The 15,965-nt window shown below is 48.4% G+C and overlaps 1 protein-coding gene across 1 annotated transcript; it reads right to left on the bottom strand.

The window, feature by feature from the left end:
• Positions 1 to 195: 195 nt before the first annotated feature.
• zfp36l1a (zinc finger protein 36, C3H type-like 1a) lies at positions 196 to 2,504 on the bottom strand. Its single transcript, XM_072457168.1, has 2 exons — positions 2,341 to 2,504; positions 196 to 1,265 (listed from the first exon to the last, which is right to left on the bottom strand). Exons 1-2 carry the CDS (start codon positions 2,389 to 2,391, stop codon positions 234 to 236), a joined length of 1,083 nt encoding a protein of 360 aa, XP_072313269.1. The 5' UTR covers positions 2,392 to 2,504; the 3' UTR covers positions 196 to 233.
• Between the last annotated feature and the right edge of the window lie 13,461 nt (positions 2,505 to 15,965).

Here is a 15,965-nt window from a genome sequence, read left to right as displayed (position 1 = left end):
GCTGCTACACATTCAAGAACAAATGAAGAATCAGTGGCACCTGCTCGAGTCTGTTCGTGATTTCCATTGTTCGGTTCCTCGGGTTTGGCACTACGACACGAGGCAGGGCAAGATCTGTGCAGATTACAATGAAATGATCATTCTAGGTTCCCTTAAAGACTACGTCCACAGAAGGAGCCATCGCAGGGCAGGGCGGGGGCTGGAGGTAGAGGGGAGTGTCAGAGTAAAGGCAGTTAGTCGTCAGAGATGGACAGGCGGCTGAAGATTGGCAGGCGGCGGTTGTTGTCCAGCGTGGGGCTCTCCGACCCGCTCAGGCTGCCCCCGGAGCTGCTCTGGTAGCCCTCCTGGTCCGACAGCGAGTCCGGCGGGCTGCAGGGCACCTCGAACATGTGGGGAGACTCCACCATGGGTCTGAAATAGTAAGGCGTGTTGGTGGGAGAAGGAGGCCCGCTGGGCTCCGAGCCTACGGGACCCGTCCCCAGGCTGGGCCCAAACAGGCTGGCCAGCTCCTGGCTGGAGTAGGTGAAGGGGTTACTGCTGGGCCAATCAGGAAGCTCGTCAGGGAAGAACGCGGGAGGTGGTGTGACGGAGGTGGGGCTGTCCCTCAGCCCAGCTGAGCTGGAGAAGCCCGCGAAGCTGTAGCTGTGCTGCAGGCGCGGGCGCTCCATCTTGTTAAAGGGGTTCAGGGGCCCGGCCTGTGGGGGGCCGCGGCGCTCCTCTGCGTTGTGGATGAAGTGGCAGCGCGGGCCGTAGGGGCAGAAGCCGATGGTGTGGAAGGTGCGGCACAGCTCAGTCTTGTACTTGGGGTGGCGGCTGAGGCTGCGCAGTTCGTGGATGCCGTGGGCAAACTGGCACTTGTCCCCGTACTTACAGGAGCCGTTCTCCTCAAAGGGCCGGCACAGCTCCGTCTTGTAGCGGCTGGAGTTGACCTGGCTGCCCCCGGTGGGGCTGGCCGGGCCCAGGCACTTGTTGAGCAGCCGCTCCCCTGTTTCAGAGAAGGAGCGCTCTCGGAGGCGGTTCTCCTTGTTGTTGTTGAGCCCTGACAGGAGCGGCAGGTCCATGGCCTTCAGACTGCTGAGGAACTGGTTCTGGCTGAACTTGGTGGTGCTCACAGAGTGTCGTCTCTGGTACACTCCTGAGGGAGAACCCACGGCCTTCCTGTCCAGCAGGGATCCGGGGTTCGAGAGGGGCACGTTTGTGCCAGTGCAAGGGACAGACATGGTGTGAGGGGCCAGGTTATTGTTGTAGCTGAGCAGTTGGTTCTTCTGTAAAACACAAAGAGAAACAGATCAGAACAAAGTCAGACACTAAATGTGTTTCTCATTAGGAGATGCAAACGGGCTCCTCTGGCGTGACTCTGTTCTCTGGGCTCCCACTGTTAAGCGGATACAGGCCCCTGAACAGCAGCTGCTCTGGCGCGCTGCCCTGGTCAGGAATGTGGCTCTTTTTAGTAAATGGAGCACATGAGGCGCTGCTTCATTTGAAAGAATGAACACGGCTCAGCGGCTTTTTCAATCACAAGAAACAAAACTCGATTCTCTCCCAAATGAGAGTCAGAGATGTTCATGAATCAGACTTTTACAGGACTCTGAAGTGCGCAGTCCGCGGGAGGAAACGCGACGCTCAAACTGCGGCATGAATAAGTCCAAATCAACCTTCTCGACCCCGTGGACTCAATAAACCACTTACCGGGCGCTACGTGAGCCCGGGGCCAGACAAATCTGGTGAATGATTAGCGCGCATGGGGCCCCCGCTTTGTGAAGAGCATTAAAAAGTGGCGCAAAAAAAAAAAAAAGTGCCCTCGTTTGCAGATCCGCGTCCTGACATAACCCAGGTTTTAACGACTGCGCGGGTCCATAACGCGGTGTCACGAGCCCAGGACACGACCGGAGTCTGAGCAAACACGGAGTCTGAACTGTGCAGGAATCACCGCACCGCCAAAAACACGCGCAAACACCGCGCAAACCCGCAAAGAACGGCACAAAACACGCAATAATCGGGACAGATACCGATCGCACGGGCGCAGACGTGTCACTGAATCAGAGCTGGCCCCAAAAAAGGAAACATCAGCAGAAAAAAACTCACGCTGCAGCTGCGAAGTTTGAACATTTGGCGCAAAAAGAAAAAACGGACAAAATGCGCGTGTGGAAATGGCAGAAATCACGCCGCAACGTCGTTTCTCCAAAAAGGGAACCGCGTTGGGAGGTGACGTGACGGGGGGGGGATCGCGGGTCCACGGAGGCGGTTTGTCCCGGGGCAGCGCCTTCATTCCAGCACAGCGCAAACTCCGGGTGGGAATAAAGAAGTTTGTGGAAGAAGGAGAAGAAGTAGAAGAAGTACCTTGTTCATGACTTCAAAGTCGAAGAAAGGCGACACTACGGCGGCGGTCATCCTTGCAGCGGCACCGGGGGCCCACGGCTACGGGGGGAAAAGTGCGCGCGTTGTTGGAAGTTGCACGGTTGTTGTTGCTTTTTTGTGTGTTTTTAATGGGGTTGTTGTTGTTCCTTTTTTGTTGTTTCTCACGCAGATTCCTTTGCGCGGCTGCAGTCTGTTGGTTGGCCCTGCAGATCTGCCCCTCTGCCCCGCTGTACCGCCGACATTTGGGTTTTAAAGTGCGGGAACGTGCGGGAGGAGCCTCGGGAGCGCGGGGCGGGGAGTCCGGTGCACGCGCTTTTGTTTTTTTCTTCCTGTTCCTTCTTTGAAAAAAAAAAGAAAAACGTCTGAATCCACAGGGGGGAAGAGCTCGTCTTGCTTTTGTTTGGCATTTCACCACTCTTTTTTTTACTCTTTTCTGTTCCAAAGTCTTGCAGCCGGAGTTATGCACATTTGCAGCTTTTGAAGGTGTAAAGTTGTGCACATTTGCAGTTTGAACGTGTAAAGTATTGCAGATTTGCAGTTTGAACGTGTAAAGTTGTGAATATTTGCAGTTTGAACGTGTAAAGTTGTGAATGTTTGCAGTTTGAACGTGTAAAGTTGTGAATGTTTGCAGTTTGAACGTGTAAAGTTGTTTATATTTGCAGTTTGAACGTGTAAAGTTGTGAATATTTGCAGTTTGAACGTGTAAAGTTGTTTATATTTGCAGTTTGAACGTGTAAAGTTGTGAATATTTGCAGTTTGAACGTGCAAAGTTGTGAATATTTGCAGTTTGAACGTGTAAAGTTGTGAATATTTGCAGTTTGAACGTGTAAAGTTGTGAATATTTGCAGTTTGAACGTGTAAAGTTGTGAATATTTGCAGTTTGAACGTGTAAAGTTGTGCACATTTGCAGTATGAACGTGTAAAGTTGTGCAAATATGCATTTTTTAACATATAAAGTTGTGCACATTTGCAGTTTGAACATGTACATTTTTTTATATTTGCTTTTTGAACATATAAAGTTTTGCAGATTTGCTGTTTGAACGTGTAAACTTGTGCACATTTGCAGTATGAACATATAAAGTTGTGCATATTTGCAGTATGAACGTGTAAAATTGTGCAAATATGCATTTTTTAACATATAAAGTTGTGCACATTTGCTGTTTGAACGTGTAAAGTTGTGCACATTTGCAGTTTGAACATGTAAAATTGTGCATATTTGCAGTTTGAACGTGTAAAGTTTTGAATATTTGCAGTTTGAACATGTAAAGTTGTGAATATTTGCAGTTTGAACTTTTTAAAGTTTGCACATTTGCAGCTTTTGAATATGTAAAAGTTGTGCATATTTGCAATTTGAACGTGTAAAGTTATGCACATTTTCAGTTTAAACGTGTATACCGTATTTTTCGGACTATAAGTCACACTTTTTTACATAGTTTTGGCCAGGGTGCGACTTATACTCCAGAGAGACTGATTTCTGATATAATATTTCGTAATTTTCACACTGGGGCAACTGCTTTTCACACGCCGACCACAAGAGGGCTCTAAAGCGACGCTCTAATCGACACAGAAGAAGAGGCACTTCCTGTACCTGTGGAGTTCAAGGAGTTGTTGTAACACATGACGAGGTTGTGATTAATTATGCAGAGTGACGCGCACAATAATGTATGTTCACGTACAATTGGAACTACTCAAAACAACGTTGATGCTGCCTTTACACTTTCGCAAAAACTGCATCAAAATTGGGACTAAACCGAGGCTAATCCTGAAGCTAAACCTGGAGCTAAACCAGGACTAGAACAGGACCAAACCAAAGTGTTCAACAAGGACGATGTATCAGGTATGATCGCAGCTTTCTCCTCCGCACACAACTGCAACTAAACATGTACTTTAGTGATTTGGGGTAAAACTGATGCTTTGCTAAACTTGTTAGCATGTTCTTTATGCTATAGTTATCTGAATAACTGTTAATATGTTACGTTAACATATCAGACACTTACCACAGTTCTGTCTGTGCCTCATGTAGCTGAAGGTGTTAGCGTTAGCATACGTACACCTATTCGCCGTGTTGTTGTGCTCCAGTATTGATGGTTCATACTTGGCGTAACCCAGTTCTTCAGTATCGATGGTTCATGTTTTGTGTAACTCTATTTTGTCGATGGTACGACTGAGCGTGAAGCCGGTCCGGTGTGGCTAATGTGCCACGGTTAGCGTCATGCAGCTGAAGGTGTTACGTTAGCATAGGCGTACCACGTCGTTTGTTCTCTAATCCGTTATTATTTTAAATTGCATGTGAAGATGTTCTGGGTCGAGGATTTTATCTAATCAATGTCCTCCAAACATGCGACTTATACATGTGTTCGCGGTGACGTCATACATCCGGGACTTCCCATAGCAACTCGAGCGGCCATTTTGAAAGGGGGACGCGATATACTAGCAACCGCTGACAGCACATTATTGTACTACCATGACTGCATCCTTTTCTACGGCATAATGAGCTAAGAATACTTTGATTCTTTAGATGATAACTTCTGATAATAATAAAATAATATAGATCCATGGGTCTGACAACAGAGCAATGTCTTTACAGAACGTCACATGGTTTATGGAAGGATAGTCCGACTGACTGGGCTGATTAGGCTAGCGATCTACGAGTACTTGATTGAAAGCCCTGACGTTTTCTCTCGTATACAGTAGACGTGCAGTTGTCAAGTACTAGCGTGCCCCTTTCAAAATGGCGGACTTGGTTGCTACGGTACAAGTTTGCAGATGTACTGGTATTTGCCCGGATTTGCGAACGCATGTATACTCCAGTGCGACGTGTATGTTTTTTTTCTCTATTATGCATTTTTGGCTGGTGCGACTTATACTCCGGAGCGATTTATAGTCCGGAAAATACGGTAGTTGTGCACATTTGCAGTTTAAACGTATAAAGTTTTAAAGCACATTTTCATTTCATTTCATTTGCTTGAACAAAGTTGCGCGTTTGTATGTCAAGTTTTGCAGCTGAAATCCGTGAAGACTTTAGGACGTTTTTGCTCGCGAGTCGTTTTCTCACACTCACACTTTGCACTTTTGGATTATTTTGAAATGGTTGGATAAACGGTGAATTTGCCAGAACAAACACAAATGAATGACCAAGCCAGACAAGACCAACATGAACCGACATGTCGACTTATTAAGAAAATAATCGTCATATTTTGATATTTTGGACTTTCGGATTCTAAAAACACATGTGAAAAGTCATTTTAATAACAAATATTCTATGAAAATGGTTAAAAAATATATAAATTATCCCCTTTATTTGTGTCGATAAGCCTTCAGTCCCGTCATTTCAACCGATAACTAATGGATCATGTTTTTAAAAAGTCTTAGATACAAAACCACAGGGCAAAGACTCAATGGAAACAGAATGAACAGATCAAATAAAACGTCCAGAACAAACAATTATCCCAAGATTATGGACTAAATAGTCGATAATAGACCCTTACATCCCTTACTTCCTGCTAACAAGGGCCAACTTTACTGCGCGCCATGACCGTCGTGCAAACAAGGAAAATACACTTCGGATATTTTAGTTTCCTTGCGACCGGCCAGAACATCGCACAGTAAATAAAATAACGTCTGGTGAGGATTAGCTTCTTTCTTGCAACAAAATCAAGACTCTCTGTGACTTTCTGCGTTGTGTAAATCGTCAGCACCTTTTGCGATTCCAACTTTTCCCTCTCAAAAATTCACACAAAAAGCTTACATTTTATTTAGAAGTCTGTCCCACCGTATGTGTCGTTTGAGGCGGATGTTAAATTTGAAACTTATAGAAAAGCACGTGACGGCCTTGTCCCTTCTTGGTTTTTACCCGGTGCCTTGAAAAAATGCCCAATTTGAACCAACATATTCACAAATGGGTTAATCATTTATCATTTTAGCCTGTCCAAAACCAACTTCTAGCAAAAACAGTCGAAACTCTAAAGCAAACTTTTTCCAGCAAAGGCCACATTTTGAGACTTCTATGGAGCAGAGGGCAACAAACAACCCCACAATGTTGAATCTGAAAGTGAATACTACATTGTTCGATGTGCCTCCACCTTCAATAATACTTGGAACATTAATAATAGGTTGTTATCACATAAAAAATATTGAATTTGTCCAATTTTACAGTAAATAGTACTACTTTTGTTATTTGGACCAACTTAGCAGGAATTCGGGGGCCAACAAAAATTGGTCTGCGGGCCGCATTTGGCCCCCAGGCCGTAGTTTGGACATGCCTGCTCTAAAGAACCAGAGAGAGTGCCACTGACTTTCTTTCATTCTACACACGTGACATTGCACTTTTTTAGCAATAAAAGGCCTGTTTATGTCTTGTTTTTGTACGTTGTGTGTATATTTTCAACCAATAGTGAACGCAGATGGCAGTGGGAGCTTTTTCAGGTGGATTTCAAGTGTCCAGTCGCAGACGCTTCACGCTAACGCTAACAGCTACACAAAAAAATACATAAATTGTCAAAGGTTATCGTCGTATTAATGGGTCCGCGATCATTCCAAAGGCCTGTTACGTGTTTACTGTCCCGAAGTCTTTCTCTTCTTCTTCCCCACCTTGTCATTAATTTACTCGTCCTTAATCACCCCGCTACACGTCACGGCGAGGGACTTTCCAACGCAACACGACCCTTTTTAACCCCTTCCCGACCACGACCCCGCTCCCGGCCATCGAGCGAACCTATGTCCCGCGGGCCTTCCCACAAACGAACCCCCAGCGCCGTCCCGTCCTGCGGTAACTCGGTGGCGGGTCTTTTGGTTTGCGCATCCCTCCCGCCTTTTCGAGGGCGCGCAGCCGGGCACCCATAGGCCGTGTGCGGGAGTCGTGGATTGGGTCGCCGGCACGAACGGGAGAGAAAGGGAGGAGGAAGAAAGGAGTTCTAGGAGGAGTTTTGGAGAGAGAGGATGAATAGCTGATGGGAGGGAGGGAGGGACGGTGGATTTATGGGGGCCGTTTATTGCCGAGTTGTGCCCCGGGGAAGTGAGGGGTCTGGGGGAGGAGGACGAGCATTCCCTTTCGTCTTCCTCCTGGAGCTGACGAGGGGGTGGACAACACAAAGCAGAACTTCTCTCTCTTTCTCTCTTCTGCTCGAGCTGTGATCTTGGTCACGTCACCTTTTTATTTTTTTACACATCCGACGTTTCTGCGCGGGACTTGTTCCCGGTCACAGGCCCGAAAGGGAGGGAAAAACACGTGTTCATTTATTGTCAGAAAAAGATAAAACTTGTGAATATATTGTTGTACTGGCCCAGCCCTATTCCACCTGATGGCATTAAAACATATCTATGTGGCACTTTCTCCGCAGATCGAACCTGTATCACCGTCATACCCCTTTTAAAATCGTATAATGCTAACGCTAAGGTATCCAGAATGAAACCAAATCCGCGCGATGCTTCGGACCTTCGCATTCAGTCGGATTATCTGTACCATCTGTAGCTTAACGTGTCGGTGAAGTGTCGAAATACATTTGAAGTGAATTTGTTTCATGACGGATCGCGCCGTTTCCCCTCGTGTTTAATAACGGAGACGTGCACCCGTAGACATTGTTCCGTTGGCGTGTATTCTCAGAAGACACTCTCTGTACAGTGCGCACGTCTCATTCTCTTCCAGTTTGAGGAGGACACACCTGTTTCCTGCTTTGACGGTATAAAACCATCTCCAGGGGCAGATGTGGGCAGATGTTCCCGTCTCGAACAACCGCACGTGTAACTGAAACAAATGTGGCTTTGGAAAGGATGGAACACGGAGAGCGACAACACGTGGCCAAGTGTCGTCGCGATGCTCAAAAGTGCGGAACGCTGGCAGTGGCACTTCCAGCATTTTATGATTGTCAAAGGGTTTTTGTGAGAGTTAGACAGATTTAAACACCTCATTTCTAATGTTACGGTTGGAAAATGGTGATTTAAAATGATGGTAAAATGGTAAATTCACTCAGGAAGATTGCTATTCACGTGCCAACACCTCACACAAAAAAACATGAAACGCTTAATCTTTGGCCTAGACACATGAGACTTGGGTACCTTTGACCTCTGACCTTTGACGAGTAAAACGCACATGTCGAATCAAAGTGGCACTGCCACGCTTGACTTTTTTTTAGGAGGGGAATAAGTATAAAGTCTAAAGACTTTCGACTTTATTCTTTCAACTTTATTCTTTCTGCCACAACTCTGGTATTTTTGACCCCCTGAACATCAATGAAAAGTCCCGGGTCACAGAGGCTCTCTCTCTTTCTCCCTGCTCAGGTCTGCGTTCTGCACTCTCTTGCAATTTGTCTGGACAAACTAATATTTGAGTCGCAAACTACGCAATCATCAACGGTGAATTACTGAGCGTCGTTGGTGCCGCAAAACGCAGCAGAAAACATGGAGGCGCGGGAAGGCGAGAGCCATCATCGTCGCTAGCGTTGCTTTAATTATCCATCCATCCATCCATCTTCTGCCGCTTTATCCGGGGCCGGGTCGCGGGGGCAGCAGTCTGAGCAGGGACTCCCAGACTTCCTTCTCCCCAGACACTTCCTCTAACTCCTCCGGGGGGATCCCGAGGCGTTCCCAGGCCAGCCGAGAGACATAGTCTCTCCAGCGTGTCCTGGGTCTTCCCCGGGGCCTCTTCCCGGTGGGACATGTCTGAAACACCTCCCGAGGGAGGCGCCCAGGAGGCATCCGGAACAGATGCCCGAGCCACCTCAGCTGGCTCCTCTCGACGTGGAGGAGCAGCGGCTCTACTCCGAGCTCCCCCCGTGTGGCCGAGCTCCTCACCTTATCTCTAAGGGAGCGCCCAGCCACACGGCGGAGGAAACTCATTTCGACCGCTTGTATCCGCGATCTTGTTCTTTCGGTCACTACCCAAAGCTCATGACCATAGGTGAGGGTAGGAACGTAGACCGACCGGTAAATAGAGAGCTTTGCCTTTCGGCTCAGCTCCCTCTTTACCACAACGGTCCGATGCAGCGACTGCATCACTGCAGCCGCTGCACCGATCCGCCTGTCGATCTCACGCTCCATCCTTCCCTCACTCGTGAACAAGACCCCGAGATACTTAAACTCCTCCACTTGGGGCAAGGACACCCCACCCACCTGGAGAGGGCAAGCCACCTTTTTCCGGTCGAGAACCACGGCCTCGGATTTGGAGGTGCTGATTCTCATCCCAGCCGCTTCACACTCGGCTGCAAACGGTCCCAGTGCATGTTGCAGGTCCGGGTTTGATGGAGCCATCAGGACAACATCGTCTGCAAACAGCAGAGATGAGATCCTGTGGTCCCCAAACCGGACACCCTCCGACCCCCGACTGCGCCTAGAAATTCTGTCCATAAAAATTATGAACAGAACCGGTGACAAAGGGCAGCCCTGGCGGAGTCCAACATGCACTGGGAACAGGTCTGACTTACTGCCGGCAATGCGAACACAGCTCCTGCTCCGGTCATACAGGGACCGGACAGCCCTGAGCAAAGGGCCCCCCAAAGGACACCCCGAGGGACACGGTCGAAATCCTTCTCCAGATCCACAAAGCACATGTGGACTGGTTGGGCAAACTCCCATGAACCCTCGAGCACCCGATGGAGGGTATAGAGCTGGTCCAGTGTTCCACGACCGGGACGAAAACCACTCTGCTCCTCCTGAATCCGAGGTTCGACTATCGGTCGGATTCTCCTCTCCAGTACCTTGGAATAGACCTTACCTGGGAGGCTGAGGAGTGTGATCCCTCTGTAGTTGGAACACACCCTCCGGTCCCCCTTCTTAAACAGAGGGACCACCACCCCGGTCTGCCAGTCCAGAGGCACAGTCCCCGAACGCCACGCGATGTTGCAGAGACGTGTCAACCAAGACAGTCCTACAACATCCAGATACTTTAGGTACTCAGGGCGGATCTCATCCACCCCCGGAGCCCTGCCACCGAGGAGTTTGCGAACAACCTCAGTGACTTCAGCTTGGGTGATGGATGAGCCAGCCTCCGAGTCCCCGGTCTCTACTTCCTCTTCGGAAGACGTGACTGAGGGATTAAGGAGATCCTCAAAGTATTCCTTCCACCGTCCGACGACATCCCCAGTCGAGGTCAGCAGGCCTCCACCCGCACCGTAAACGGTGTTGGTGAGACACTGCTTCCCCCTCCTGAGGCGCCGGACGGTTTGCCAGAATTTCTTTGGTGCCGACCGATAGTCCTCCTCCATGGCCTCCCCGAACTCCTCCCAGGCCCGGGTTTTTGCCTCTGCGACAGCACGAGCCGCGGCTCGCTTGGCCTGCCGATACCCCTCGATGAACTCCGGAGACCTACAAGCCAGAGTGGCCTGATAGGCCTCCTTCTTCAGTCTGACGGCATCCCTTACTTCCGGTGTCCACCACCGGGTTCGGGGGTTGCCGCCACGACAGGCACCGGAGACCTTGCGACCACAGCTCCGCGCAGCCACATCAACAATGGAGGCGGAGAACATGGTCCACTCGGACTCAATGTCCCCAGCCTCCCCCGGGACATGGGAGAAGCTCTCCCGGAGGTGCGAGTTGAATACCCTACTGACAGAGGGCTCCACTAGACGTTCCCAACAGACCCTCACAATGCGCTTGGGTCTGCCAAGTCTGTCCGGCTTCCTCCTCCACCAGCGGATCCAACTCACCACCAGGTTGACAACTCTGCCCCTCTCTTCACCCGAGTGTCCAAGACACGCGGCCGGAGGTCTGATGACACGACAACAAAGTCGATCATTGACCTCCGGCCTAGGGTGTCCTGGTGCCATGTGCACTGATGAACACCCTTGTGCTTGAACATGGTGTTCGTTATGGACAATCCGTGGCTAGCACAGAAGTCCAATAACTGAACACCGCTCGGGTTCAGATCGGGGAAGCCGTTCTTCCCGATCACCCCTCTCCAGGTGTCACTGTCATTGCCCACGTGGGCGTTGAAGTCCCCCAGTAGAACAACGGAGTCCCCGGTCGGTGCACTGTCCAGTACCCCTCCCAAGGACTCCAAGAAGGCCGGGTACTCTGCACTGCTGTTCGGCCCGTAGACAGTGAGAGACCTGTCCCCCACCCGAAGGCGGAGGGACGCGACCCTCTCGTTCACCGGGGTAAACTCCAACACGTGGCGGCTGAGCTGAGGGGCTATCAGCAAGCCCACACCAGCCCGCCGCCTCTCCCCGCGGGCAACACCAGAGAAGTGGAGCGTCCAGCCCCTCTCGAGGAGATGGGTTCCAGAGCCCAAACTGTGCGTGGAGGTGAGGCCGACTATATCTAGTCGGTATCGCTCAACCTCCCGCACAAGCTCAGGCTCTTTACCCCCCAGCGAGGTGACATTCCATGTCCCCAGAGTTAGTCTCTGTGTCTGGAGATCTGGTCGCCGAGGCCCCCAGATCTCTCTGCACCGGCCCCTTATGGATCCTCCTGCGGGTGGTGGGCCCACGGGAGGGCGGCCCCACATCGCTCTTTCGGGCTGTGCCCGGCCGGGCCCCGTGGGGTAAGACCCGGCCACCAGGCGCTCGCCATGGAGCACCCATCCCAGGCCTGGCTCCAGGATGGGGCCCCGGTGACGCCGATCCGGGCGACGTAAACTGCCTTGTTCGTGTTGTCATCATAGGGGGCTTCTGAACCGATCTTTGTCTGACCCGTCACCTAGGACCTGTTTGCCTTGGGAGACCCTACCAGGGGCATGAAGCCCCCGACAACATAGCTCCCGGGATCATTCGGGCACTCAAACCCCTCCACCACGTTAAGGTGTCGGTTCAAGGAGAGGTGCTTTAAATGATTATTACCGTATTTTCCGGACTATAAGTCGCATATTTTTCATAGTTTTGGCCGGGGTGCCACTTACACTTGTATTTATACTTATACTCCGGAGAGACTTATATGTGATTTTATTTATTATTTTCACACTTGCAACCGCATTTCATACTCCAGTGCAACTTATAAATGTTTTTTTTTTACTTCTCTATTATTTAGTTTTTGGCTGGTGCGACTTATACTCCGGAAAATACGGTATAATTATTATTCATTTCAAGCCAAAGCAAGTTCCTAGTTTGAGTTGAGTTTTTGGTTTATTTTCTCTTTCTTTCTTGTTGATTCAGCCAAACCCTCATCACTTGCAGGACGTTGGTTGTCACATTTATGTTTCCTGGACGCTCCTCTCGCAGTGAGTTGTTGAGGTCGCTGCCCCGCCTCCTTTGGGCTGGTTTGTTCTCGGTGTTTTAGCCCATTGACCTGCCCTTTACTCCTCGTCTGAAGTGGGACATGTGTGAGTGGGAGAGCTGCTTAGTCAATGGTTATCTGTGCAAACAACAGATGAGAGAACAGCCATGTGGGTGTAGTACACGAGGAGCGGCCAGCAGAGGGCGTAGTTCTGCCCTTTACACTTCTGCTTCATTATTAGATTGGAGAACTAGTTTAGTCCTATTTAGACCTTATTCTGCCAGTTTTAGTTCGTCCTACTTTAGACCTTATTCTGCCAGTTTTAGTCCTACTTTAGACCTTATTCTGCCAGTTTTAGTCCTACTTCGACCTTATTCTGCCAGTTTTATTTAGTCCTATTTTAGACCTTATTCTGCCAATTTTAGTTCGTCCTACTTTAGACCTCATTCTGCCAGTTTTAGTTCGTCCTATTTTAGACCTTATTCTGCCAGTTTTAGTCCTACTTTAGACCTTATTCTGCCAGTTTTAGTCCTACTTTAGACCTTATTCTGCCAGTTTTAGTCCTACTTTAGACCTTATTCTGCCAGTTTTAGTCCTACTTTAGACCTTATTCTGCCAGTTTTATTTAGTCCTATTTTAGACCTTATTCTGCCAGTTTTAGTTAGTCCTATTTTAGACCTTATTCTGCCAGTTTTAGTCCTACTTTTGACTTTATTCTGCCAGTTTTAGTCCTACTTTTGACTTTATTCTGCCAGTTGTAGTCCTACTTTTGACTTTATTCTGCCAGTTTTAGTCCTACTTTTGACTTTATTCTGCCAGTTTTAGTTAGTCCTTGTTTAGTCCTGGTTTATTCTTGGTTTAGTCCTTGTTTAGACGTGGTTTATTCTTGGTTTAGTTGTTGTTTAGACTTTTTAATCTCTTTTCATCTGTGGTCTTTAGTTTAGCCGCGGACAAAAAATGGTCTTAGAAAGACAGTTTTTTTAATGGCGGAAAATCAGCGCCAAAGTGTATTTAATGTAACTGTACTACTGCTAGTTTAGTCCATCTTTAGACTTGGTTTAGTCCTGGTTTGAGGTGAAATAGACATGGCTTTAGTTCTGATTCAGTACTTGATTTAACCTGGTTTAGTCTTGGTTTAGAGACCTTGTTTGGTCCTGGTTTGCTTGGTTACGGTTACCTCCAGTCTTGACCTTGTTTAGTCCTTGTTTAGTCCTGGTTTAGTCCTGGTGTAGTCCTTGTTTAGTCCTGGTTTAGTCCTGGTTTAGTTCTGGTTTAGTCCTGGTTTAGCCCTGGTTTAGTCCTGGTTTAGCCCTGGCTTAGTTCTGGTTTAGTCCTTGTTTAGTCCTTGTTTAGTTCTGGTTTAGTCCTGGTTTAGTCCTGGTTTAGTCCTGGTTTAGCCCTGGTTTAGTCCTGGTTTAGTCCTTGTTTAGTCCTGGTTTAGTTCTGGTTTAGTCCTGGTTTAGTCCTGGTTTAGCCCTGGTTTAGCCCTGGTTTAGTCCTGGTTTAGCCCTGGTTTAGTCCTGGATTAGTCCTGGTTTAGCCCTGGTTTAGTCCTGGTTCAGTCCTGGTTCAGTCCTGGTTTAGTCCTGGTTTAGTCCTGGTTTAGCCCTGGTTTAGTCCTGGTTTAGTCCTGGTTCAGCCCTGGTTTAGTCCTGGTTTAGCCCTGGTTTAGTCCTGGTTTAGTCCTGGTTCAGCCCTGGTTTAGTCCTGGTTCAGTCCTGGTTTAGTCCTGGTTTAGTCCTGGTTTAGTCCTGGTTCAGCCCTGGTTTAGCCCTGGTTTAGTCCTGGTTTAGCCCTGGTTTAGTCCTGGTTTAGCCCTGGTTTAGTCCTGGTTTAGCCCCTCCCCCCGGCGCTCGTGGGCCGGCTGTGGTCAGTGTGCCCAGAGTTTGGCCGCCGGCTGAAGAGCGAGAGGTTTTTGAGGGAGGAAAACCCAACCCGGAGTGTAATTACTGGCCTGGGAGACTGACCGTGGCGTCGTTAGTGGTGAACCGCGCGCTGCCATCGCTCACGGCGTTCCCACGGAGACACCGACCCTGGTCCTGGGTGGGCACCGAGGGCCGGGGCGGACGTGGGCCGCGTGCGGTCGTGTCGGGGGCGTCGCACTCGGCCCGACGGTTTCCAAAGGGATTAGAGGTTTGCGAACGCGATCGGGCTGGATTTCGTTGCGAGCTGAGCGTAATGGAGCGTGAGTTATGCGAGGAGTTTAGCGGGAATATTTGTGGATTTGTCGCCCGTGTTTGAGCGAGACTTTTGATTGGGACTGAACGCCAACGATGCCACAGATATTTACCGTATTTTCCGGAGTATAAGTCGCACCAGCCAAAAAATGCATAACAGAGAAGAAAAAAACATATATAAGTCGCACTGGAGTATGAAATGCGGTTGCAAGTGTGAAAATAACAAATAATATCACATAAGTCGCTCCGGAGTATAAGTATAAGTAAACTATGAAAAAAGGTGCGACTTATACTCCGGAAAATACGGTAAACCTCTAGCACTGACCGTCAATGAATGTGGCCAATGTTCGAGCGACGTTCGTCTAAAAGAAACCTCATTAAACGTGAATAATTTGTGTGAAGATTAAACTGCAGAGAGTCGAATAAGTAACTTCAATGACTCATTATCGACTCTAACGAACTCGTGTGCCGTTTATTCAGCACGGCTCATGTTTTCTGTACGATATGGTCCTCAGAAAAAAGGCAGTAGCTTCAATATTTTCATTTGTCGTGATATTTTCAGTGTTGTCAAGATCCTAACCTTTGAGGATAGTTTAAAAGAATGCTCTTTTATGCTGTAAAAGTTTTAGACAATACACTTTTTTTGGTTTTCTGTTCAAGATCATCTAAAACTGTTCACGAAAGTCACATTTTGTCCTGTTTTATGTGTTGTTTTTCAGGATCTCGTACCGATATCACCGTATTTTCCGGTCTATAAGTCGCACCTTTTTTACATAGTTATGGCTGGGGTGCGACTTATACTCCAGAGCGACTTATATGTGATATTATTCGTTATTTTCACACTGGTAACCACAAGAGGGCGCTCTAGGCTCTAAGCGACGCAGAAGAAGAATCTGCACATCCTCTTCCTCTGGAGTTTGTGGAGTTGTTTAGAAGTGACACAGAGGAAGAAGAATTCAATGGATTTAGTGATTTAGTGATAAATTTCCCCCAAAAATGCAACTTATACATGTTTTTTTCTTCTCTATTATGCATTTTTTGGCTAGTACAATTTATACTCCGGTGCAACTTATACTCCAGAAAATACGGTAGTTTTTGTATCTATTACATTGTGGGATTTTCTATACGTTTGACACTTTTGAGATATTTCCTGTAGCGCTACATCGTGCGTTAAAGTTAGCGAAGGAGTTAAATGGGACTAAAAGGTCTAAATTGGCCCTGGACAGTTCCACAGGATCTGGAAAGTCTGACTTTGCTGTTCTGGAGTCAAAGAAAAGGACGAGTCCC

The sequence above is a fragment of the Eucyclogobius newberryi genome, unplaced genomic scaffold (assembly GCF_026437365.1).
Source record: "Eucyclogobius newberryi isolate DKJ021-1_F unplaced genomic scaffold, fEucNew1.0.hap1 SCAF_21, whole genome shotgun sequence".
NCBI lineage: Eukaryota > Metazoa > Chordata > Actinopteri > Gobiiformes > Gobiidae > Eucyclogobius > Eucyclogobius newberryi.
The sequence above is the reverse complement of the archived record's forward strand: the minus strand, read 5'-3'. Positions and strand labels throughout refer to the sequence as shown.

Bases quoted from the DNA above. Each gene is read 5' to 3' on its own strand.
- zfp36l1a (XM_072457168.1), bottom strand. From the start codon at position 2,391: ATGACCGCCGCCGTAGTGTCGCCTTTCTTCGACTTTGAAGTCATGAAC. The intron at 1,266-2,340 runs GTACTTCTTCTA...TGTGTTTTACAG, and splicing joins ACTTTGAAGTCATGAACAAG to AAGAACCAACTGCTCAGCTA.